At 39.6% G+C, this 26060-nt stretch overlaps 2 protein-coding genes and 1 long non-coding RNA gene across 4 annotated transcripts in view; 1 reads left to right on the forward strand and 2 right to left on the reverse strand.

Annotated features, from left to right (window-relative positions):
- Positions 1-985: 985 nt before the first annotated feature.
- Positions 986-2731, reverse strand: LOC138354265 (uncharacterized). Its single transcript, XR_011223508.1, has 2 exons — positions 2233-2731; positions 986-1845 (listed from the first exon to the last, which is right to left on the reverse strand). It is a non-coding gene; the product is annotated as an uncharacterized lncRNA (long non-coding RNA).
- Positions 2710-16419, forward strand: SelT (selenoprotein T). Its single transcript, XM_045755513.2, is given in 6 exon segments — positions 2710-2843; positions 4401-4618; positions 7713-7842; positions 11153-11348; positions 11563-11690; positions 15619-16419. Coding segments are annotated over 5 exon segments (786 nt in total). The 5' UTR covers positions 2710-2723; the 3' UTR covers positions 11685-11690; positions 15619-16419.
- Positions 16420-18963: 2544 nt separating this feature from the next.
- spn-A (RAD51 recombinase homolog spn-A) overlaps positions 18964-26060 on the reverse strand; it is a 32973-nt gene continuing 25876 nt past the window's right edge. For both annotated transcript variants that reach the window (XM_045755510.2, XM_045755511.2), the window contains one exon: positions 18964-20382. In XM_045755510.2, the coding sequence (XP_045611466.2) occupies positions 20259-20382 (124 nt within the window). In that variant the 3' untranslated portion in view covers positions 18964-20258. The remainder of the gene's footprint in view (positions 20383-26060) is intronic.

Consider the following 26060-nt stretch of genomic DNA (forward strand, 5'->3'; position numbering starts at 1 on the left):
TTTGATATTAGACCTCTCAGTCAATCATTTGCCATATTTGGAACAAAATCCCGAGTCCCTTTCCTTCCAGGGAAGATGCCATCACAAGATGTAGCAGATGTAAGAAGATGCAGATCATGTCTGGAGCATCACCATCCAATGTCTGAATGTGCAGGGCAGCCATGCTAGGAATCATTGAACTGTTAACAACAGCAAATGAGTGATTACCATTTATATATGTGTGCACTTCATACCCATCCAGTGGATGATTGTGGAAAGGTTACAATCACCTACATGCACTATCTATAGTCAGTCAACTGAGGACAATTGTCTAAAACTTTTGGTAGCAGATCATTGTGAATGAAACACAGTGGAACCTCAAGTGACGAGCGACTCGTTATGAGCATTTCGAGTAACGAGCGAGCCACTCGCAGAAAAATTGTCTTGCAAGACGAGCGTTTCACATGATGAGCTCGGTGCCGGAACGGATTAAATTCGTTAATCAAGGCGCCACTGTAAATATTTTTTAGCACACCACTAAATTTTTGAATTTTTCACAATACAGTACATAGTCATGCAGTGTGCAAATAATATTGCTGACAGTTTACATTTAGTCAGCTCTACGTGGGTAGTATTATAGATTGTGTGTTGGTGGTGTTGTCGTGGTCCTCCTTTACAGACAACCCAACCCACAACTCGGTAGAGTGCTTATACTTCACTAGGAGATCACACTAGGCGCTTCTGGCTCCTGGAGAGGGGCTCAACGTCACACGTTTAGGGAATGCGGCTCCAACACTCGGCCTCGTTGTCACGTGCACACACCCACTCGAGCCGCTGTGACTCCCCACTCTCTCCTTATGTGATATAATCTCCTTAATCCCCTTTAACTTACTAATCTTCCATCCTACCCTGTCCACAGCGATGGTTCTTAGTTCTTTCTCTCTCTCTCTCTTTCTTTCTTTACTATTTCCTGGGAAGCCTCACTAGGACAAGGTCAAATACCAGCAAATTTGAATACATTTACTGGACAAAGCACATACACGATACATACACACATATAATAATAATGAATCCTATACTCTATAATATTACAATCAGGTTGCTCTCCAACACCATCAGAACTCTATCATCAGCTTACCAAGTGGTATCCTATCTCCTGGTTCACCACCTGATACTATCAACCACCTCAAGTTGATCAAGTCTACATACACTGTTGCACTATCAACAAGAGAAATATATATATGTATCTATAAATGTGTACAAAGAAAATCATCATGTGAATGTAATGACATATATCAGTATAAATGTTCCTTGATACACAACAATGATCAATCGATCACTCTATCAGTCCTAGAACACATACATCTGTAGGTAATCCAGCCTACGACTGTAACTCTAAACTTCAGTATAAAACACTCCTTGACATAAGAATGCAAACAGTCACTCACCTCTCACTGCGTCTTGCACGCTAATGACAACCAAACACTATCAACTCCCTACAATTAATCCACCAGAACTACCCTTCCACCTCTGGAAGTTCACTACCCTGATATCTTCAGGTTCTTCTGGGTTTAACTACCAGGATCCTCTGCAGCTCCTCCAGGCTGCTACCATGAAGTTTTCCTTGAGCAACTATGGTGCTCTACTACTTCTGCTAGGTTCCTCCACAGCTCTCTTGGCTGCTACACCATGAAGTTTCCTCGAGCAACTATGGTGCTTCACCACCTCTATAGAAGCACGTGACACTCCTCTTCACTGCTTCTCCTCACAGCTCGAGGTCCTCGCCTCCACTACCTTGGAGTCTCATCAACTACTTCATCTGTGCTGGCATCGAAGTTCTCAGCAACTTCTTCCCCAAAGACAAACCTGCAACCCATCGACACTCCAATAAAATTGTTTCCCCTTTAACACAAACGCAAATAATCACACAATATGTTTGCCTCAAACCTCTGTCTGTCCTCTACATACAGTGAGAGTGGACTACCCCGTTTTTGGGCGGGTCCATACTCTACCTCGCCCGGCGGGCCTCCTCACTCAGGGAGGGTCCTTCACCGTCAGGAGCCGGGCTCCCTCAGTTGCCCGCCAGCGCTCAGAGGGGACGGACGTCGCTCCGTGTTCCTCCCTCTCCACTCTCTTATTTCAGGCCTTCTGCCTTATTAAAACATGTCTAACTTATAAATAAACATCGCTACTGTCGCTGGGCACACGACCAACTACAAGCAATCACTATGAACTGGCGTATATCGTGCTTACTACAGATTGTCTGGTCGAGGGCGCTCCTTCCTCTGACGAAGTTGGTCAGGGCACTGCCACGGCCCAAGATAATGCCTCTGGGCGATTTAATAAACACTTCTCATCGCCTGGGACTTGAGACCACACGTCCCCAGCTGGTACGTCTGCACACTTCTCTTCTCTTTGAGATATATCACTAGGGGTTCCCTTCTGACGGGAGCTCAACAGAGCGCAGCTTTCCCCTGCGATGTCTGGCACTCAAGTGAGGTCACAGCCCTCCAGAAACGAGCCTCACGCCTCCAGCAAAATGTCCACATCTCCTAGCCAGTCATTTATCTATTTCCTTCTTCACTGCCCATAATCTCAAATTGTTTATCATATCCAACCAGCTATTTTACATATGGGTTATCACCTCAATATTTGCTAGACCTTCTAATCAGGTCAGGCTTGATGAATAACTCTCAAGGATGGAGACTCGTTTCTCCTGCAGGCTGAGATCATAACAGTAGGTAATGCAAATTCTCGCCTACTTCCACAATGACCAATGGGAGGAAATGGCAAATGAAGGGTCTTGTAGCTCGGTGGTCTACATCCTTGGCTCACAACCAAGGCTCCTGGATTTGATCCCCCAGGTGGGACAGACACAGTTGGGTACATTTTGTTTCACATGATGTCTTTGTTCACCTAACAGCAAATAGGTATCAAGGAGTTGAACTATTATTGTGGGTTGCAATGTGAGGAAGGTCATCAGTAGTTGACCTAAGGGAACCTCAGTAAGCTTAACAGGCAATGGCAATTCCTGTCCCAAACAATTGGGAATCATAACATGGAAATGCATAGAAGCAATGAAACGGTTCATACCTCATAGGAGGAAAGTGTACAAAAAGAGAATGCCAAGTTTGTGGTTTACTAGTGTAAGGAAAAACAAAGGCAGATAAAGGCATATAGGGACCTTGGTACAGAGACAATGAGGAACTGAAGAGGTGCAGATATAAGTACTTGTACACTAGAATCAGATGGGCAGCTGAGTAGCAAGTATATTTAACTAGTAACATTGCAAAACAAAAAATAAAGCACAATGTAATGAAAGATTTTCTGGTGAATCCTAGCTTTTACTGCCTGCAAGCTCCACCCAATTCAACCCACACCAGGCCCTTGCAAGTCTAAATAAGCCTGCTGGGGAGCAAAAGCCTAAGCCTGGCTCCCTTTAAAGAAGCACCAGGAGCAAAGGATCGTAAATCACCCTAATCAAGAAAAGGGCACTTAAAAGAAGGAAAGTCAAAACTTGCTCCCAGCCAACTGGGACGTCAGGTTAAGCTGTATTCCCACATGACCTTGCAGCTGCCAGCCAACTGGGACCTCAGGTTAAGCTGTATTCCCACATGACCTTGCAGCTGCCAGCCAACTGGGACCTCAGGTTAAGCTGTATTCCAACATGACCTTGCAGCTGCCAGCCAACTGGGACCTCAGGTTAAGCGGTATTCCCACATGACCTTGCAGCTGCCAGTCATCTGAGACACAGTAGAGGTGCGCACTTGTTCAACAAAATCATATGTTCACTACGTTTCCATTTTATATTTTACATTATTTTACTAAAAATTTTAATAAGAAAAATTCCCCTCGTGTGTTTCGCTCGACCTCATAAGTAGTTTAGTTTCAGAAGTAGCAAGTATTAACTGGGAACAATTCTTCCAAAAAATACGTACGTATTAACCATAGTTATGCAACATCCATGTAAGTGAATGTTTAGGTAAATTGTCATTGGAATGCTAGCTCTTTTTTTTGTCATAATGTTTTAATTTGATATGTTTAATGATGTATAAGGTTAAGCTGGGCCAGTGGTAGGTGAGGGGCCCCTTAGAGCGGAGGGCCCCTGACCTAGTCAGGCGTTTTTTTTTTTTTATTATTATTATTTTCCCCTACACACATGGTCACACATTTACATTGCTAACCAGAATATACAATATATGAATATATATTTTCTTCTGTCCTCCATGGAGAGGGCTATAGATCTGTTAAACATATAGTTCAGTGATTCATTGAACAATCACCCACAGGTGATTGTAGTGATTATAAAATGCTAATCTAACCTACATACATCGATACATAAATATACAGATTTACGTCTGTCCTACATGAAGTAATGGAGGTGTGGTGTTACATAATGTCATTAATGTGTGTTTACAAAGGTGAAATGTAATAGTAAGGAGCGAGGAGCCATCAGTCAGGTGGTGGCCGACGGCAGGGACAACATGGCGGAGCGGGGCGCCCTCACTCTCCTGGCCTTCGGGGCCACTGTGGCTCTCTTGTTGCTCTTCGACTTTATGCCTGTGGGAGGCACGGTTAAGGAGGCTCCAGCGATGAAGTTCAACAACTTGATGGGTCCCTCGCTGAGGTTCCTGTACTGGTAAGCTTGTGTGAGGTGGAAGATGTCTGCCTCCACCACCACCAACTTGTGCAACCCGTCGTGACTCGTCACTGACGGCCGCTCTTGTCTCTCATCAATGGTGCTTTAAATGGCCTTGGAATACATGTGTGTATGCTTAGATATGTGTTTCCTTGCTTAACAACATTAGGAGTTTGTGTATCATAGAGCCAGACCCTGGTAAATAACCACGTAGTTATTTGGGCGCCTTAGTTAAGAAAATTTTATTCAGGAAAGTCCATACGTAGTTGATTTACAAACATGTTGGATATATAGATATAGGTAGTATATACAATACCTAAAGCTACTAGTATGCACAGTGTTTCGGGCAAACTTTAATCTTTAATTCATAAGATATGCTTTACTCGATCAACATGTTGCAGCTTCCAGTTAGCCATACATGTATGGGCACGTGCTAGGTGAGGCTAGGTTAGGCTAGGTAGGGCAGCGTCAAATTGTAAACAATAAAATTTGACAAAGCCAGTTTCCTGTATAATCAACTCTTCGTCCTGTTTAGATAGTATGTTTTGTAGCTATATGCACCATAGTACAAACATTGATGTATTGAACAATTAGATAGAACTTTTTGTACTGTTCACTTTATAGACTAAAAAATGAAGCTAAAAGCAAATATTCCTAGGCCTAGTATATCACATGTAATCTATGAGGCCTCGGATAGTGTGTATTAGGCCTATGAAGGTTAGTTTGTCTTTGCATCATAAATACAAAAACTTTTTTCTTATTACCCAAAGTTCAACAGTACCCGTTTCTACTTTCTAATCATGTTTTACATCGGTATATATATATATATATTGTGGTCCTCATCGTTACTATAAGTACTACCAAAACAAGAAGATGGGCATAAATGTGAGGTTAGGACGAAATGTGCTTAGATTAGGCTCGATTTGGTTAGGTCAGGTAGATTTTAAAAAGCCTGTGCAAAGTCTCTTGTGTGATGTGACTTTTATTTACTATTTGTATCTGCAGAATAGCGCTTTTAGCTCAGGACCCTGCCAGTTACCTATTTACTACTAGGTGAACGTGTATCGGGGTGAAAGAAACTGCTCATTTGTTTCCACCTTCCCCGGGAATCGAACTTGGGCCACTACAACCCACGAGTGCTATCATGTGCCTGGCCTCTAGCCTTTGTATTTGGCTAGATTTAGTTGGATTAGTCACTTTATTTTTATTTATTTATATATACAAGAGTTCTTACATTCTTGTACAGAAACTCATATGCGTAGCATTTCAGGAAAGTCCTTAATCCTGTGTTCCCCGGAATAAAACCCCGCAACAAATTGTCGAACAATCGGGAACACATTTAACTGTAGAGTTAAACGGAGGCTACAGTTAAGGATTTGTGCCCAGTAAATCCTCCCCAGCCAGGATACGAACCCAGGACAAAGCGCTCGCAAAACGCCAGGCGAGTGTCCTTAACCACTACACCATGAGGACTGCCCGTGGTGTAGTGGTTTGTACCAAAGAGTTCACAACAGATTTGAAAATTTGCACAATGCAACCCAATATAGACCACTCTAATCTAACAATCTGTATTGTTATTTTCTCCTCAATTTGAGGAAATAATTTGATTTCCCTTGTGTGTGTACGTACATACATATATGACCCCGTCCAGGATGCAACCCCACAAAGAGCTGACTAATTCCTGAGTACCTACTTACTGCTAGGTAAACAGAGGCATTAGGTGATAGGAAATGAGCCCAATCATATGTCCCGTCCGGGATTCGAACTTGGAATTCTCGATTGCGAGTCAAGAATGAACTCGACTGCATTACTGGGACCCTTTGATCCACATAATTCGTATACCATATACAGTATATACTATACCAGCTATACCAGTATATAATAACAAAACCAGACACAACAGGGTTGATCTCGTAGACTTCTTTAAATTATCAAAGAAATTGGAAGTTTTTGTAAAGACCACTTCTTTTAAAGGTAAAATTTAATGCACACAAGGGGAAGAGCTTCAAGCTAGAGCAACAATGTAGGAAAGAAAACACACAATTGCCTACCTGCTGAAGCCATAAATACCAAGATTAAATGTCAGTTTAAAATTTAGCTGGTAAAGTTACTTGAGTAATAGAGAACCTTTGACAAACCACTGGCTTAGTGTTCCCATCATGGGTATTAGAGATGGTGGCCTTGTAGGAAATATAAAGTAAGGTAACAATATTTATAGATATTGAAAGATATAGAAAGTTCTATTGTGTATAAAAAAAAAGTGGAGCACATCAGTACTGGTATTGCTAGGAACATTACAACAGGATTAAGTAATTCAATAGTTTTGAGTGAAAAATTTTATTTACCCTTGCCTATCCCATAAGCGGTTGTATAAAAGATTGCAAAGGTACATGGATTCGGGAACTGAACCCCAAAACTCGTTTAGTCTTGATAAACTGGATGTACAGTTTAATGTAGATGTCGATACTTTTTTTTTTTTTTTTTTTTTTTTTTTTTTTTTTTTTTTTTTTTTAATATCCCAATTGGTTTAAGAACTGGGCCATAGTCTCGTAAGTAGAGTAATTTACATCTGTGGTGAGCCAGTTACATATTTACTAATCGTGCACTGCACCTCCATGCAGTGGGCAGCAGTTGAAAATTTACCTATCATATGCATGCACTACTTACAGTAAACAGGTGTTGGATAATTGATTCAGATTTTTGGTACTACAGTACATAATTTTAAATTAAATGCTGGTCTTGGTAATTTTGCTAACCCAGGCAACTTATTAGATTCTTAACTTATTAACTAGATGCAATTCTTTTTAATGTCATAGCTCGGTCGATTAAGGCAGCGTCTGGGATCCTCTCGGATGTAGGTTCGAACCCTTGTCACGGCCCTTGTGGATTTGTTCATTTAACTTGTTAACTAGGTCTTTTGGTCAGAATTCCACTATAAATGTACTGTGTATACTGTACTACTGTATGTAAATTACTGTATTCATAATGAATTAAGTAAATATATGCTAATTAATTTTGCAAGGTGATGTTCATTAATTCTTGTAACTAGTAGAATGTATGACAAAAGTTACTGAAAGTGTGTTATTTATTACAGCTACTCGTGAGGATACAGGAAGGTGTTTGAGCAATATGCCAACATCCTGCGTGAGAAATACCCAGAAATATCCATCTTGGGAGACAATTATCCACCTCCAGATTGGAAACTATGGCTTGCGCAGATGCTGGTTAGTAGGCTTAAGGATATGATTGTTTTCCCCATTAGTGTACTGTATATGTTTGTGTAACTTGTTAAGCATCTTCAAATTGGATGCCTTGTGGTTCTGCCATGTATATTTTGTTTGTTTCTGAACTCGGATTGTAGGAAGTAGATGCATGCAAGATCCTACTTTGTTCTTGGACATCAGATTATGCAGTCATATTGAAGCAACATATAGCTCTGTGGTACAGATAATTTTTAGTCGTACCTGTGCTGTCACCGGAGAAACTTGTTAATTTGGCCCAGAAATGAATATGATCAATCCATATATAATTAGTCCATCAATTCCTTGCTTGGTAGCACTGTTGATTGTCAAACTAGGGTTCTTACTGGCTGTTGGTTGGCTATTTGTCTTCATAGTTAAAGGCGCACATAGCTATCACAGGCAGGCTAATCCAGTAACATCGGCAGGAATTGTCCAGTTACTTTGAAAGTTTCCAATGTTGTTTTGGCAACATACAAGCAACATATGTTGTTGTTGTTGATTGGGCTTTTGATGTTTACACTGGGTTCTTTAATTACACTTGGGTCACCCTGACTTATCCTTGAATTTGTCATATTTACTGTATGGTGCTAAGCAAACCATTTGTACATAGCTTCATCTGACTGTGCATTGTGTGCACACTACAAAGCTTTCTTGTTAAAATTCTCTTGCTAGTAGTCGTGTATTGCTCTTTTTCTCTTCCTGATGTCAGTACTTGTTCCTACTCCAAATTCCTTATCAACGCTCGCAATAGAATTGCCATTTTCTCGATGGTTAATGACCAAGCTTATCCATAACTGATAAGATTGCTTCCTCTTAACACAACATTGATTGCTGTTGTTACCAACCATGTTCTTGGCAAAAAAATCTTTATTAAAAAATAAAAAAAAATAAAAATTCTTTTAATTGTGGAGTTGCATTACTGTATATAGTTTCACACAAGAGAGGAACACATGGGTGGCAAGTTCTCAAGTCCACTTAGGGTGTGATATGCTAGCTGACAGAAGGAAAAAAATCCCTTATTTTGGCAGGGAAAACACTATACAGCTCTTAAGTCATTTTAACACCATAATTGTTATAATATAATTCTTTCTTTATTAATGCACAGTTTTAACATCATGCTACGGTATAAACAAAGGCCGCCACATGTTTCAGTAACCCTACTGCAAAGCCCAGCAATTTGGATTTCTATGTGAATTAAATGAAGTAGAACTTTGACTTGATTTTAGCTGAATTACTCGGCTATTAGATATGGAGGTTCAAATTAGGGTCCTCATACTGTGCTTCTTTACTTCTGTGATGCATGTATTCCCATCTTCCATCAATGTTCTGTTTTCTCTTGGTTTAAAGAAGCTGCCCTTGTACAGCTTTCCCTCGGTATCTTTTATATGGTGATCATATTCCTTCTGCTCCTCTATGGTTGTTGGGTAGAGTTTTCGTGTCATTGTAGCATGGTCTTCTTAATTCGGGCACTAGCCCTATTGCACACACCTGCTTTTCCAGTTTCTCTGTGCTTCATGAGTGTAAAATTCCATGCTGGTGCTGTAATCTAGTACTAGTTAAGCATAAATTATATAAATTATCTTGAATGAGTTTTTGATAACATTCCTAAGTTCTGTTCTTATCTTTGCCAGTTTTCCACATGCAGCCAATGTTATCCTGTTTAAAAACTAATGGTATTAGTGCTGGAATTATGTACTCTAAAATCTATTTCCAATACGAGTAGTTGCCTTCTACTTATGAAATATTCTATTTTTGGTTTCCTTTCATCTTTTTTTTTTCTTTATCATGCACTTGTTAAGGTTGAACACTTAAATTATGTGCCTGCCCATTCCTGGCATTTATCTTCCTGCTGTATTCAACAGTTCTCAGTTTTTACTTTTATTATTACTTTTGTGTTTACAAACATGGACATACACTCCTGAGGTAAATCATTTGGATAGATTGGGGACACTGTTTCCTAGATTCCTCCTGCCTCACCTCTGACTGTGCAACTTATCTTCTTGACTTGTGTGCATAATTTTCTATGCCTAAGGTCTCCAGTATACAATGTGCACAGTAGTATACAGTAGTAGTAGTGGCTCACAAATATCCACAATTTTTATACATAATGTTGGTTGGATTAAGAAGGTTGCTTTTTGCATCTTTAGTGCCCCCCTCTCCCCCCGTATTTTGTAAGTTGTGGCAAATCGGAGAATGGACTGGATGGTAATCCTGTTTCCTATTCGGTACTTCCTTACCCAGTTCAATAATATTGCCAATTATCCCAGCTTACCTTGAGGTGCTTCCGGGGCTTAGCATCCCCACGGCGGGGCTTAGTGTCGACCAGGCCTCCTGGTTGCTGGACCAAGCAGCCACATGTATGAATCGCAGCCTTGTTGATCGGGTAATTGCCTCTTGCCTGATTACTTGGCTTTCCTCTTCATTTTTTACACTAACCCTTTATGGAGAATAGTGTGAAATGATTTCTAACTAAAGAAATTTCTGTCTACACAGCATTCCAGTTCTTATTAGTGTTTCTTGTCTATCCCTTTTCTTGAATATTTGTTACATTTACCCATTTCCAGGTTTCTTGGAGTTTTACAATATTTTTATTTAAATTACAGTACAAAACATTCTCCCTTCCAGACACCTTGGGTTCAATTATGATTGGATATGAAGTCGTGTCTGGATAAGTACATGTAGTCGAATTTCCCCCCCCCCCCCCCAAAGCATGAAAAGTAACTATGTACAAAAGTATCTAATATGTTGTTTCACTAGATACTTTAAACAAAATGCCACAATACTGGTAATACAGTAGCAATATATATGGGTACTCACAAAGTGTCCACATTTCTCTACAAATAATAATTAATTAATAATAATAATAATAATAATAATCATTATTATTATTACTTTGACCCTTTGCTCTGCAGGATGAGTAGGATTTGTATTTTTATGTATTGAGATATCCTTGTCCGAGAGTCTTGGGGTTTTCTTCCTTCACCAGCAAAAATATAAAAAAGTACTACGTTGTATGTCTTTGCTGTAGGTGGTGGTTGTGGTCATTCTAAGGAATCTTAAAAGTAAGCAACTTGGGAATATTTTGATATGCAGATATTTTGAAATTTACTAGGTTTTACAATGTGGTACTGGTAGGAGTGCTTAACAGTAAAGTTACATAATGTTAAATAAATTATTAATTTATATTAAGGTAAAAAAAAATGAATACTTAATGATTTACATGACATTTAATATTGTGCCATATTTACACCACAAAAATTGAATTTTTGTTTTCTTCTTTTTTTATAACCAGAGTGGAGCCAAACTTCTCTTTATAGTCATGATTGTAGCCAACATTAACATGTGGGAATGGCTGGGGCAGGAGACGCCGTCTTGGTGGACGTGGTTCACTACTAATAAGATTTACGCGTGTATGATGGTGTTCTTTCTCTGTAATGCTGTTGAAGGGCAGCTGGTGTCAACAGGTGCATTTGAAATTTCTTTCAATGGTAAGTTGACAAGTTGTCTTTACAGATATTTATTAGATTAATTTAAACAAATTTTCCTACAATAGATTTATTTGTATAAAAATTCTTTTTCAAAGATAGTCATTGTTTTATTACAGTATTTAGATTTTTTTCCATAATGAATGTCCCAGCCTGTAAATGGATTGTGGTAAATTACATCTATATTTATTACTAAATGAAGTCACTACCTTTACAGATGTTCCTGTTTGGTCTAAGCTAGAAACGGGCCGTATTCCCCAGCCTCCGGAGCTCTTCCAAATTATTGACAATCATGTACGCTTCAACCAAAATACAAATACCTGGAGTGATAACATTTAACCTCAGGTACGTGATGTGGTTTGTTTCATTTCAAGACACTATTTTTAGAAAATGCACACACTACATGCGCACACACACATACACGTGTTACAATTGGGTAATTAACACTTTCGCGCTCTCCGCAAAGGTCACTCAGCCAACCGAATGTGCGCGCTGCGTTTTTATCGCTTAAGCGTAAAAACAAAAATGTGTATACTCTTTTTACTCTTCTGACCTTAGTTCTCATGCTACGTATTTCATTTTGGTACCAACGTGTTCGCAATAAAATTCTCTAGAAGAACATCAGTAAAAAAAGTCACGAAACGTATAGGGATACCAGCACCAAATAAATAACTACGAAGATGACTCGCCGTGAGCGCCCATCAGCAACAAAATGTTTTTACTCTTGGGATTGTAATCACCTCCACACTTATTCTACAGCGTTAATTTTGGTATCAATGGACTCGCAATGAAGTTCCCAACACGGTGATATGAATATAAGCGTAGAATAATGATGCGGCCCGCCCGCAAGAGTGTGGGAAGTGGTGAAATTGTTACCCGGTATCGGTGACGGGACGACGCACGGCGCTTTGAAAGTTTATACTTATTTCACTCTCATGACATTAATTTTCTATGTACGTCATTCATTTTTGTGTCAATGTGTTCGCAATAGAATGTTCTATGTGCCCATAGGTAAAAAATATCAACAAAGCGTAAGTTAGAATAGCGCCAAATATAAAACAACGCTGGAACATATCAGTGAGCGTCAAACACACACGAAATGTTTTTACTTTTGTTATGTTTGTCAAGTTTATACATGTTGCACACAGTTATTTTTGGTTGTATATTGATCGGAATAAAATTCCCTAAACAGACATATGCATATAATACATGATATGGGGGAAGCATTACCAGTATAAACGGCTAAAGTCACCCACCTGCAACCCGTTTGGGACAAAATACCATTTGATCGAAGTTATCCACACCTTTCATGAACTTATTGTACCATGCAGCCTAGTGGTGAGAAAGAGAGCCTCAAAGCGCGCAGTTTGAAACAAACCCAAAGTAAATCGGATAAAAATTGAATTTTATACAAATATTTTAAAAGAGGACTCAACTTTATGTCCACTATGCGTTAGCGTTAGACGAAACGGGACGCGCCGGCGCGTCCAGATAGCGCGAAAGTGTTAAAGGTGTTTGTAAAGGCTCTATACCTCGGGGTACAGTCCTTGCACCTCTGCATTTCCTTATTTTCATATCGGATGTGGACAAAAATACAAGTCACAGCTTCGTGTCATCCTTTACAGATGACATAAAAATTAGCATGAAAATTACCTCTGCTAAAAACATTGGAAAAACTACAAAGATATTAATAAGCTTTTGACTGGGCAGAAAAAAAATATGTTTAAGTGATAAATTCCAGGTACTCTGGTATGATAAAAATGTGGACGTAATACAGGGTACAAAACACATTCAGATTTGCCTGTAGTAAGAAAGCAGCATGATTTGGGAATAATGACTGATGACTTGACTTGTAAGGAACATAAAGCAAATATTGCGTTGGCCAGAAAAATGATAGGATGGATTATGAAAACTTTCAAATCCAGGGATTCCATCACACTGCACTATTAAAATCACTTGTGCTTCTCCCTCCTTAAGTACTGCTCAGTACTTGCTTTCCCCTTCAGAGCAGGAGAGATTGCCGAGAGGGAGTACAGAGATCGTATACGACACGCATAGACGCGATAAAGCGCCTAAATTATTGGGATTGTCTGAAAGCTCTCCAAATGTACTCGCTAGAAAGGAGACGAGAGAATCCCATAATATACACATGGAAAATACTGTACGGCCAGGTCCCAAATCTTCACGGTAAAATAACAACTTGCTGGAGTGAATGACATGAAAGAAAATGCAGAATTAGAGCCAATGAAGAGCAGGGGGTGCCATAGGCACAATTGGGCAACACTGTAAACATCGGAGGTCCGGGGTTATTCAACATCCTCCCAGCGAGTATAAGAAATATTGCAGGAACAACCGTGGACATCTTCAAGAGGAAACTAGATTGTTTCCTCCAAGAAGAGCCGGACCAACCGGGCTGTGGTGGGTATGTGGGCCTGCGGGCCGCTCCAAGCAACAGTAGTGAACCAAACTCTCACAAGTCAAGCTTGGCCTTGGACTGGGCTTGGGGAGTAGAACTCTCAGAACCCCATCAACCAGGTACCAGGTATCAACTAACCGGGCTGTGGTGGCTACATGGGCCTAGGAATATTAGTATATTCCTCCTGTAATTGCACTTGGGTAATTATCACATGCATAAAAACACCCACACAAAGGTGGAGGCATTGGTGTCCTTGTGAATGACTAAAGGTAAGAATATTAATATTGCCAACCCATGAATTTGACTCAATGGCACTAGAGATCTGCAATCAAGATACAGTACTGATAAATCATTATTGCCTACAGTCTGCCAGCAAGTAACACTTGGACTAAAGGTAAAAGCTAGATGACAAGAGAGGGCCTTATAATCATGAGATTATAGTAAGAGTAGATAGATAAATATTGCTAATACTGGGAGACTTCAATTTGAAATAGACTGAGAAGGCAAAGCAAGAACAGAGAACGTTTAAACTGGCTGATTTGTAAATGATAGGATCCTGAGAACTTTCATGTATGTTAAGCAGCCCTTGAGAGAGAGAGAGAGAGAAGTATGCTCCATCAATGCTGGATTTGATATATAACCAGAAAGGAGGATAGATTTAATATTCAGTACCTTCCTCCATAGGGCAAGTGACCATGTCCTTTTTGGAAATCAAATGTGCAATCCATTATAATCTAGGAGTGAATGGAGAAAGGGAAGTAGTGATAGAACTTTATTTCAAAAGAGGACAGTATGGTGAACTTTGTAAGCATTTTAATTAATTTGATTGGAAAGATTTGTAGTTAAGGAAGTAAATGAGACGTGTGACAAATTTTGAGATACAATTAAGGCACAGCAAAGAAATGTATACCAAAGCAATGTAAAACTAGAAAATGGGATTAGTTCAACAAATTGCAAGAGGACCAGAGAACAAAAGACAAATGGAATCAATATAGAAAGAGGCCTAAACCACAAGCAAGTAATGACTACTGTAGTGAATAGAGAAGTAGAAAGAAAATGAGAAAGGGGTTGCATACAAATGTAAAACAGAACCAGGCCTATTCTACAAATTTATTAAAAGCGAGTTACATGTGAACGATAAAATCTAGAGCTTGATAAGGGGAAACGGATTCAGAGGGAATGAAAAGGCAATGAGACACGAAATTAACTGTTCCAAAGTGTGTCTGGGCAAAATGAAGGTTGTTAGAGAACATAGACTACATAAAGTGGTTAGAGATAAAGTAGAAAAAAATGGTCAAGGAGTTAGAAACAAAGCAATTAGCCAAGTTGGAGTTTCACTTTTGGTTCTGATTGCTCGGCTCAGGTGTACATCCGTTCTCCATAAATTTATTTTTTTTCCAGACATCTCTCTGTACAGAAATCTTAGCAGATATGAAAAAAAAGCAAAATGTTTCAATCTACAAAAAATGGTGGCAGAGAAGAACATCTAAATTATACTTGAATCATTGACAACTGTGGTAATAAAAACACTAGCAAAAAATATTTAAAACAAAGTGGGTTGAATACATGTAAGAGGAATAACATGACAGTATGGGTTTTAACAATACTTAGTTTTTATGATAGAGCCACAGAGATTTAACAGGAAAGAGGTTGTTTGGGAAGCTGGAGGGGTAACATGAAAACCTCTGACATGGATGAAAAATTTGCCACTGACTACCACTCAACATGCAAGGACCTTCCTCTCCCCCTCCCCCAAACAGGAGTGGCACCCTCACGGTTTTATATATTACTTTATAAATGGTCGTTGCTTAATATCCTATTATATACTAATAAATATATTTCCCCCTTTTTTTCCAGCCAAGATCAAGGAATCCCTTCTGCTACAGAAGCCTTCAACTCGTGATGCCTAACTTTCCAATCTGAAAATTGTTATGGAAATATCTTTTTGGCATCTATGGGTCCGATTTTAATTATAGATTTGTACCTTGTGCATTGAAGACATTAAATATGTAAGGAACTGGTCATGAGGCCTGTGTGCCCTTCACCCTCTTGTCACTCAATGCTTGTCTTTAACTGCTTGCTCTTTCTGCTTTATGAAGGTCAGTGTTGAAAGCACATACGTGATGACTCTGGCTGGATGCTTGCTTGCAAAAAGGTCTTGGCAGTGAAATAGACATTGAGCATGATACAGACTTCATACCCCAATTACATTACCATTTGTTATAGTTAAATAGCTGATACATGTTGTATGTATGGGTCATTCAGATTTTCATACAATCTTTGAATATAATTTTTTTTTAAGGCTAGGCAATGAAAATTTATATATATATATAATATTCCAAATAAAAGTTGATTTTATTGGTTACTTAAATTGTTGTATGGTATCTTAAATATAAAATCTTGTTCCTAATGCAGTGAAAGTTTAGAAGAGTATACAGTATAAATATTGATTAGAAATACTTTTACAAAGGATGGTGAATTTTGGGAGCATTTCATTACTAGCCATTATTATAGATATTTTATTAGCTCCCCTGATTGCCAAGAAATTTGAATTTGTTGTACATTCCCATGTTAAAAAGGCTTGTGTAAACTAGATTTCACTGCAGACTTGTTTTCCATGTAGTCCTGGAATCTTTTTTAATAAAACTACCAATAAAACATGACTGATTTGTTTTCCAACTACTGTACTAGTTAGTTAACTCATAATTTTGCAAACCAAAAACATATTAGAAATTTTTCTTTTGCAAACAGTGGTAGATGGTTGGAACAAGCCAATTGAGAAGGTGGGAAGCAAAAACCGTCAGTAGTTACAAAGGGTTATACGACAAGAGTACTGGGAAGACGGGACACCATGAGCATAGCTCTCATCCAGTAACTACACTTGGGTAATTACACAATCCTTGGATGGTTCTATAAGATTAGTGTCTTGGCCTTATCCAAGATTTTTAAATGCATGTGGTAAGAATGAACTTGGAAATTTTAATGGAAGACAGTTTATTCAAATTAAAAAGATCCTATATAGACTTTACGGGCTCATCATAGCCCGTGCTACATGGAACATTTTGTTCCAAGTAGCGAATCTTAAACAACTTTAACAACAAAAGATCCTATCAGAAACTCTTTAACCACGGAAGTGACCAGGACAAGCGCCAAGCATCGGCTCCTGGAGTCACAAGTGGTAAAAAGCATGTTATCAGAAGTTGGCATAAAATCCTTGAATATTCAATTGAATAATAGACATTGTCAAAAATAATGAACAGAAACGTGAACAAGGTAGAAACAAATGCAAAGAAGAACACAGTATACTAGGTAGGATCAGGATCAGTGGAATTGGGGTTAGGGGGCATGGGTAAATCTAGCAAGGACGATGGAGTCAAGAGTGGGAGGGCGGACAGAGTCCTGAGCGGGAGGGGGCATTGGAGAGGGGTGGTCAAGCAAATTGGAAAAGTGGGGGGACAAACAGGGAAGCGTACCTCATCAAGGGCTGCAACCGAGAGAGAATTGAGGATCAAGGGAATCTCCATAACTAGGATAAGGGGTTCGACAACTGAAATGGGAGAGGATGCAGGGATAGAATCGGTCAGAAGGCAGGGATAGAAAGTAATGCCTTCTTACCTGCCGAGCAGGAAGGAGAGGAGTCAGGCTTACATTTCTGACTTTGGGAGGTGTGCCAGGAGCAACGTACTGGGCAACAGTCTTCATAGTCTCAACAGGGGAAGGATAATGGGAGCGAACAACATGAAGATTGCTGGGAGCATGTTAGACAACAGCCTGGACAGACAGGTGGCATGGAGGACCAAAAGACAGAGCGGAGGGCTGGGAAGAAGGATTGGGAGAAAGGAAAGAGGACACAGGAGACAAGGCAGACTGGGAAGGAAGGAAGGAAACACCAGATGGAGAACTGGGAGGAGGACCTTCTGGTTCAGAACATAAAGGAGCTGGTGAGGTGGTGGTGGATGTGTCTGGGTCTAAGGCTCCTGACATGTTTAAGGAACGGTTGTGAGATTGAGAAAGGAGGGGAAGGCTGAGGAGAGGTAGAACACAACACATGAGCACAAGACATGCTAGCGAAAGAGGGGAGACGGCGGACCAGGCATCTTGCCTTAGAAAAAAGACAGATGATTGCGGTGCTTCAAATTGAGGATGGCTTCCTCAAATTTGTAGTGCACACACACGTGAGAGAAAGTAGGGTGGGCGTCACCACAATTGATGCAGTGAGTCTGGGAAGAAGAGCACTCCATCTTAGACTGACCTGAGTCCCCACACAAGGGGCATAGACATACTGCATTTGTGCATTTGAAGGCACCATGCCCAAAGTTTCATCGCCTATTGCAACGTCTAGGAGAGGGAATGTACTCCTGAATGGAGCATCTGGCACCAGCAAGAATTACAGAAGGCAGAAGGGTCAGCAGGCAGGACAGCTGAACCCACCTGCACCAACTTTAGAGTGATACACGAATCTTCTTATCTCATACGGACAACACCCACGATGGGGTTCTGGGTATAAGCAAGATAAAGTAAGTTTGGTGTAGCGTAGCATGTCATTGCACCTAGCATAGGCACATACTAATTACTAGTGATCTGGAAAAGTAAAAGTTCAATTGTCATTAGATGGGTCAAGTCTCTCCTTGTAACTTATATGGCCATAAAAAGTGTTGATGTTTAAATCTAAAAGTGAGCTTTAGCCTGCCAGACAACCATATAGTAATGTTTCTAAATAACAGCCCATCACATCCACAAGAGAATGAGCTAATATAAGGAAATTTTTGCCACATACTTGCCCAACTTCAACAATCCAGCTCATAGATCAAAGAATAATTAGTGAAAATGGCAGCAGGAGCAAAAGGCTTCAAAAAGACAGAGGACTGAGGAAATATTATTGGCAAACTAACTAGGCAAACAGAATTGGCCTAGTCAGAGACTGGGACATTAATTCCCGAAACCAATACAAAGTAAGGTAAGGCATGTAAAAAAAAAAAATGAATGTCTCAATGAGCAGGTTTCTGTTAAGGAAACGGAATAAACCGAACATAAGGACACTGGCAGAGAGTGAATAATTTAGTTTCCTTAAAGGAAATTTTACACATGTAAACTACAATGGAGTGTAGGACAAGGATGTGAAGGTAAACCAACTAATCTTTAAGTATTGCTAGAAAATACTTTAACCCATGTCCGGTCTCTTTCATCATTAAGACAGCTTGATGAATTTAAATATTTTTATATTAAAAAAAATACACATCCTTGCACAACCTGAGGAATCATAAAGTTGAACTCAAACTACTTGCTGCATATTTGCCGTGGTTAGTCAATAAAATACTAACATGCATTTAAATTTTAAACTTGAGACTGAAAAAGTTAACAATGACTTTATAAGTAATGGCAATGTCTTCTCACACACATAATAACATATGATAAAAACCCACACTTATGTATTTGTGAAACTTATGTAAAGAATTTTACCAAGTTTTTCGCACTCTCCTGAGTGCTTTATCAAAGTCCAAGTGTGGTTAGGATGTGACTTGCAATACATCATCAACATTAATAATCTAATGGACTAATCATCATTGTGAATAGTCGTCGAGATGCAAGTCTCGACCTAACCACACACAAAACTTTGACTTAACACACACAACTTAACTGTGACAAAACACTCGGGAGAGTGCGAAAAACTTGGTTTATTTTTTTTTTTACATAAGTTTCACAAATACATACATAAGTGAGGGTTTTTATCCAATGACTATTATATTAAATGATTAACAATTTATTTGTGCATCATGTAAGTTATATCACAATTATAAACTTACTAAATAGTACTCTGCACATAAGAGAATATGATTAAAAAGTTCCAAAGCCAATAACAGTTTTATATACAAAGTAAATATCACTTAAAATACACTGTGGTAGATCATTAGCAAAAGCAATAAAGATACATCCAATTTTTTAATTAGTTTTAATAAAATTATTTTGCATAATCTGCATAAATGCATAGATCAATGATTATTTAATTGATACTAAAACACTAAAGCAAACTATTTTCATTTTTTTACTATAAAGAGTCAAGATTCATAGCAATTATATCTTGTACTCTTTTTAATTCTATTAAATACCAGTATATGATTATGCAAGATAAGAAATGAGTAAATATGTAACAATATTGCCATATGTCTGGAAAGTTGAAGATATGTATTAATTAATATTTGAAAGACTGAAGTACAATCAAAACTAATGAATGAAACATGTAATTATATGGAGATATGTACAAAATATTTACCAACTGATCAGCTTTATGTAACTAGATGTGTATATGGTGTGTAATTTATTATTTAATATATATATATATATATATATATATATATATATATATATATATATATATATATATATATATATATATATATATAATTATATAAAAGTTAGAAAACTTAATCCTTGAAGCTAGGCTCAATCACTTAAAAAGAGACAGATTAAGGCACAAATCTAATTTTATAATGCAAACTTCAGTCTTTTGCATCACCAATACCATCAGCATATATTCCAAACATGGCTTCAGCTTCAGGAAGACACGGGGAGTCGTAGATCTTACAGATTCTTGTTTCTCCTCTACCTTTCCTTAGATATAATCTGAAAGAATAAAACCTAATACAACAGCCTTGAAGAAATAATTTATTAAGCCTTTGATTTATTTATATCTATAAAACAGAAAGTGTGTTTATTTGAGGTTGGGGGCCAGATGCTCACCAAACTTTGAACAGTGACTGGTCTTTGTGCAAGGATGGTCATAGATGGGTCAGGGTGGAGCCTCATGCCCCCCACTTTTGCATGAAATGGTAAATTATACTAATTTCCAATGTCGGCAATGAGTCACAATAACGTGGCTGAAGTAGTTTGACCAGATCACACACTAGAAGGTGAAGGGACGACGACATTTCGGTCCGTCCAGGACCATCTTGAGGTTATCTTGAGGTTATCTTGAGAGGATTTCGGGGCTTTTAGTGTCCCCGCGGCCCGGTCCTCGACCAGGCCTCCACCCCCAGGAAGCAGCCCGTGACAGCTGACTAACACCCAGGTACCTATTTTACTGCTAGGTAACAGGGGCATAGGGTGAAAGAAACTCTGCCCATTGTTTCTCGCCGGCGCCCGGGATCGAACCCAGGACCACAGGATCACAAGTCCAGCGTGCTGTCCGCTCGGCCGACCGGCTCCCTAACCATTCTCACAATCTCACAAGTCGATTCCCCACAATCGACTTGAGAATGGTCCAGGACGGACCGAAACATCGTCGTCCCTTCACCTTCTAGTGTGTGGTCTGGTAAAATTTCCCATGTCACTAAAAAGATTCCATCTTCAACTAAGATTATGGGTATAAAGGGAAAGCAGTGAACCTTGGTTACCTTGAGGTGCTTCCGGGGCTTAGCGTCCCCGCGGCCCGGTCGTCGACCAGGCCTCCTGGTTGCTGGACTGATCAACCAGGCTGTTGGACGCGGCTGCTCGCAGCCTGACGTATGAGTCACAGCCTGGTTGATCAGGTATCCTTTGGAGGTGCTTATCCAGTTCTCTCTTGAACACTGTGAGGGGTCGGCCAGTTATGCCCCTTATGTGTAGCGGAAGCGTGTTGAACAGTCTCGGACCTCTGATGTTGATAGAGTTCTCTCTCAGAGAACCTGTTGCACCTCTACTTTTCAACGGGGGTATTCTGCACATCCTGCCATGTCTTCTGGTCTCATGTGATGTTATTTCTGTGTTCAGGTTTGGGACCAGCCCCTCTAATATTTTCCACGTGTAAATTATTATGTACCTCTCCCGCCTGCGCTCAAGGGAGTACAGTTTTAGGCTCTTTAGTCGGTCCCAATAGTTTAGATGTTTTACTGAGTGGATTCTAGCAGTAAAGGATCTCTGCACGCTCTCCAGGTCAGCAATTTCTCCAGCTTTGAAAGGTGCTGTCATTGTGCAGCAGTACTCCACTCTAGAGAGCACAAGCGTTTTGAAAAGTATCATCATCGGTATAGCATCTCTAGTGTGAAAAGTTCTTGTTATCCAACCTGTCATTTTTCTTGCAGTTGTGACGGCTACTTTATTGTGTTCTTTAAAGGTAAGGTCTTCCAACATGAGTACACCCAGATCCTTTACATTGCCTTTTCGTTCTATGTTATGATTTGCCCGAGTTTTGTACGTGGTTTCCGTTTTTATATTTTCATTTTTTCCATAGCGCATGAGCTGGAACTTATCTTCGTTAAACACCATATTATTTTCTGTAGCCCATAGAAAGACCTGATCTACATCTGACTGGAGGTTCGCCGTGTCCTCTATGTTGCCTACTCTCCTGAAGATCCTAGTGTCATCTGCAAAGGACGATACAGTGCTATAGGTTGTGTTCTTGTTTATGTCCGAAATGAGGATGAGAAAAAGTACTGGAGCAAGCACAGTACCCTGGGGGACTGAGCTCTTCATGGTTGATGGGCTGGATTTTATTTTGTTGACTATTACACATTGGGTTCTGTTGGTCAGGAAATTGTAGATCCATCTGCCTATTTTTCCGGTAATTCCTTTTGAACGTATTTTATGTGCAATAACACCATGGTCACATTTATCAAAAGCTTTTGCGAAATCTGTGTAAATTACATCCGCGTTTTGTTTGTCTTCCATAGCATCTAATGCCATATCATAGTGGTCCAGCAACTGCGACAGGCAAGAGCGCCCTGTTCTGAAACCATGTTGTCCGGGGTTATGGAGTTGCTGTGATTCCATGTATTTTGTGATTTTACTTCTTAGCACTCTCAAAAATTTGTATGATGTGCGATGTTAGTGCTATCGGTGTGTAATTTTTTGCCTCTGCCTTATTTCCTCCTTTATGAAGTGGTGCTATCTCTGCTGTTTTTAGTATATCAGGAATAACGCCAGTATCTAGGCTTTGTCTCCACAGAATGTGGAGGGCCTGCGATAGTGGTTTTTTACAGTTCTTTATGAATATGGAGTTCCAAGAATCCGGGCCTGGTGCAGAGTGCATAGGCATACTGTTTATGGCTTCTTCAAAATCCAGTGGGGATAGGGCGACGTCTGATATATGATTTGATGTTGGTATCGTATCCATGAAAAATTCATTTGGGTTATCAATCGGCCTGATACTAGATGTGGTTTTTTATCTTGATTTTGCATAGGAGAAAAAATATTTCGGTTTTCTTTCTATTTCACTGATGGCCTTTTGCTCTCTTTGCCTCTCCTGGGTTTTGTATGATTCTTGTAGCTTCCGTTCAATTGTTTCTATTTCTCTACCTAACTTTCTTCGCCGTTCTTGAGATAGGGTGTGACTCTCAAGTTGTTCCGCGATTCGTTTTCTTCGCCTATATAGGGAACGACGTTCCCGTTCCAATCTGCATCTCTTCCTCTTTTTTCTTAGAGGTATGCGGTTTGAACATATTTCTAGTGCTACTGAGCTTATTTTTTCCAGGCACTGGTTCAGGTTTGCATTTTCTAGCTGTTCTTCCCAGTTTATTTCTGTGAAGTCCTGGTTTATTTGCTCCCAGTTTATCTGTTTATTATTGAAGTTGAATTTGCTGAAATCTCCTCCACCGGGAATCTGGACTGGTTTTGAAGGTCTACTCCCCATGGTTGTCATAACTTCAATTAAGTTGTGATCTGAGTAATAGGTATTTGTAATCAATATGTTCCTGATCAATTCATCATTATTAGTGAAAATGAGGTCCAGCGTGTTCTCCTTCCTAGTTGGTTCTACTATTTGCTGGTTTAAGGCAAACCTGTCGCACATCCGTAGCAGGTCATTTGCATGTGCCTGTTCATTTAGGCTACTTCCTGGTATTCTTTCTGATATTACTGTATTAGCCAGGTGCTTCCATTTTAGGTGCCATAGGTTGAAGTCCCCAAGCAGGATGATGTTCGGAGCTGGATTTGTGAGGTTTTCCAAGCAGTGTTCTATTTTCATTAGTTGGTCTTTAAACTGCTGAGGGTTTGCTTCCGGTGACTTATATACAAGGACAATAACTACATTTAAAATCTCTATTTTGATTATCAGCACTTCCACCATATCATCTGAGGTGTTTAGCAGCTCAGTACAGATGAGTGTGTCTTTAATGTAGAGGCTGACCCCACCCTGAAGCCGGTGTTTCCTATCACATCTGAAAAGATTGTACTCTGAGATCCATATTTCACCATCATGGTAGTCCTTTGTGTGGGTTTCTGTTAGGGCTGCAAACACTGCATTTGCCTCATGAAGGAGATCATCTATAAATTGAACTTTGTTGGATTTGCGTGTTTTTATACCCTGGATGTTGGCAAATATAAATGATGTTATCGTGTTAGTGGAAGTGCTGGAAGCCTTACTTGGTGTTAATATCTGAGGCTCTGGTAAGGAGGCCACTGTGTTTGCGTCCAGGGTGTGTCGTTTTGGAAGTGATTCGTCCAGTTTTGGTAGTAGGACGGGTGTTGTCTGGTGTAGTACCTGTGTGCTTGTTGATAATTTGAATTACAGTCTTGTGGGTATCTCCGTTCCCCTCTGTAATCCTGTAGTGGTTCCATCTGACTGTTCCTCTCTCTTATATTTACTACTCTGTTTCTGCTTTCCTCTAAAAAATTTCCAGTAGTGTCATATTGATCTTCCCGTCTATAACGCTCTGTACCTCTCACGTGGAATTCTGGACACTGAAGATTGTAGCATTTTTTGTCCCCAATTGAAAATTGACATAATTTAGGGTGGAAGTATCTACACCCTGTTCCAAAACGGCATGTACCCCTCTCCAACATGTTCCTGCATTTTCGAGGATGCAGAAAATGGCATTTTGCTCCTAATTTTCCATATTTGCATATTCCTTTAGCGTAGAATTTGCAAATGTGTTCCGGTTTTGCGTTTTTCAAGGTATTTATATCTGTGACTGTCTTGTCTACCCCTTTATTGGAACCATCTCCATTTTTCGTCCCAATTCCTTCATCTATGCACTGTCTCACTGTTGCTCTCATTGTTTATATTATCTGGCTCTGTAATATTGCTGTTATTTTGTACCACAATAGTCTCCTCCTCCACACTACTGCTGCGGTTCTCTAAACTATCTGTTCCTGAGTTTTGGTCGTTATCCAATGTTGACTTTTCCCAGTCCGCATATATCACTGGTAGCCTGTCTGTGAATGATATTCTCTGTGACTCGGGAATGTTTCTCATCAGTTTAGTTATGTTCTCTAACATTAATCTGTCATCTTTGCAAACCCAGTAAATTCCTTGCCTTTTTATGCATCCTGGAGCTTATTCTGTACAGCCCAGGTGAAATCTTATGTTACAAATGCAGCACATTACGCCTGCATTTCGCTTTCCCAGTACACCCGAACACTCGCCACACCTCTCCATTGTCTGGTGTATTGTGTTGTATTTGAGAGTCACTGTATGGATCACTTGTTGATGTCAGTCCTTTTAACTCTTTATAAAATTATATGTATATATATTTATATGTTTAATATTTATAATATTATATGTATACCGTATATTTGTAATATTATGTATGTTATTTTGTTCAAACTTTATGGCAGGTACTTAGCGTAGGGTAGCGAAGCTGGTTCCCCGGTCGGTACAGGTGACCTCTTGTTGTCCCAGGTTGATGTCACCAGTTTCCAGTTACCCGATTTATAACCACTGATGCTGCCTCTTGCCACTATTCTATATTTCTAGTATTCTATATTTATAATATTCTATGCACGATTTTCCTTCACTTCCAACTTATATGTTGTTGTGATACCCGTTCCACATCACTGTTCCACGAATCACCGTTCACTATTTTTTTTCCTAATACTGTACACGCATGTACACAAAGCCTCGTTCACTGGCTCACACGTGTCTCCCGTTTATTTTCTATTTAACACAAAGTTCTATTGTTAATGACTATTTTAAATTTTCCAGCGGGTCACTATGCACTTTGTTATGTCTGTAATCAGTAATCCATGGCAGTAGTCCTAAGAATCCCGGTTAATGTCACGATTTTAACGGAGCGCGCACGGTACGTCTTCCCCCTCCCTCGACCTCGACGTGAAGAGTAGAGATGCTGAAGGAGCTAGGAAGTTGGTGAACAATAAGGAAAGTGGGGAATGTACCTGAATTATACCTGAGAGCTCTACTACCTGAGCCTGGCGGTAAATGGTAGGGAAGGGAGTGTTTGCGAAGAAATAGTGAGAGAGAGGAAATGTGGTGCTTACTTATTAGTGACTAGGGAGAGTGAGATCTAATTCTTTATGTCTCGTCTCCAAGCTGTTCATACCTGACGTGTTAATTACCCCCTCTAAACATTAACATTGTCATCATATTT

The sequence above is a fragment of the Procambarus clarkii genome, chromosome 62, assembly GCF_040958095.1.
Source record: "Procambarus clarkii isolate CNS0578487 chromosome 62, FALCON_Pclarkii_2.0, whole genome shotgun sequence".
Classification (NCBI taxonomy): domain Eukaryota; kingdom Metazoa; phylum Arthropoda; class Malacostraca; order Decapoda; family Cambaridae; genus Procambarus; species Procambarus clarkii.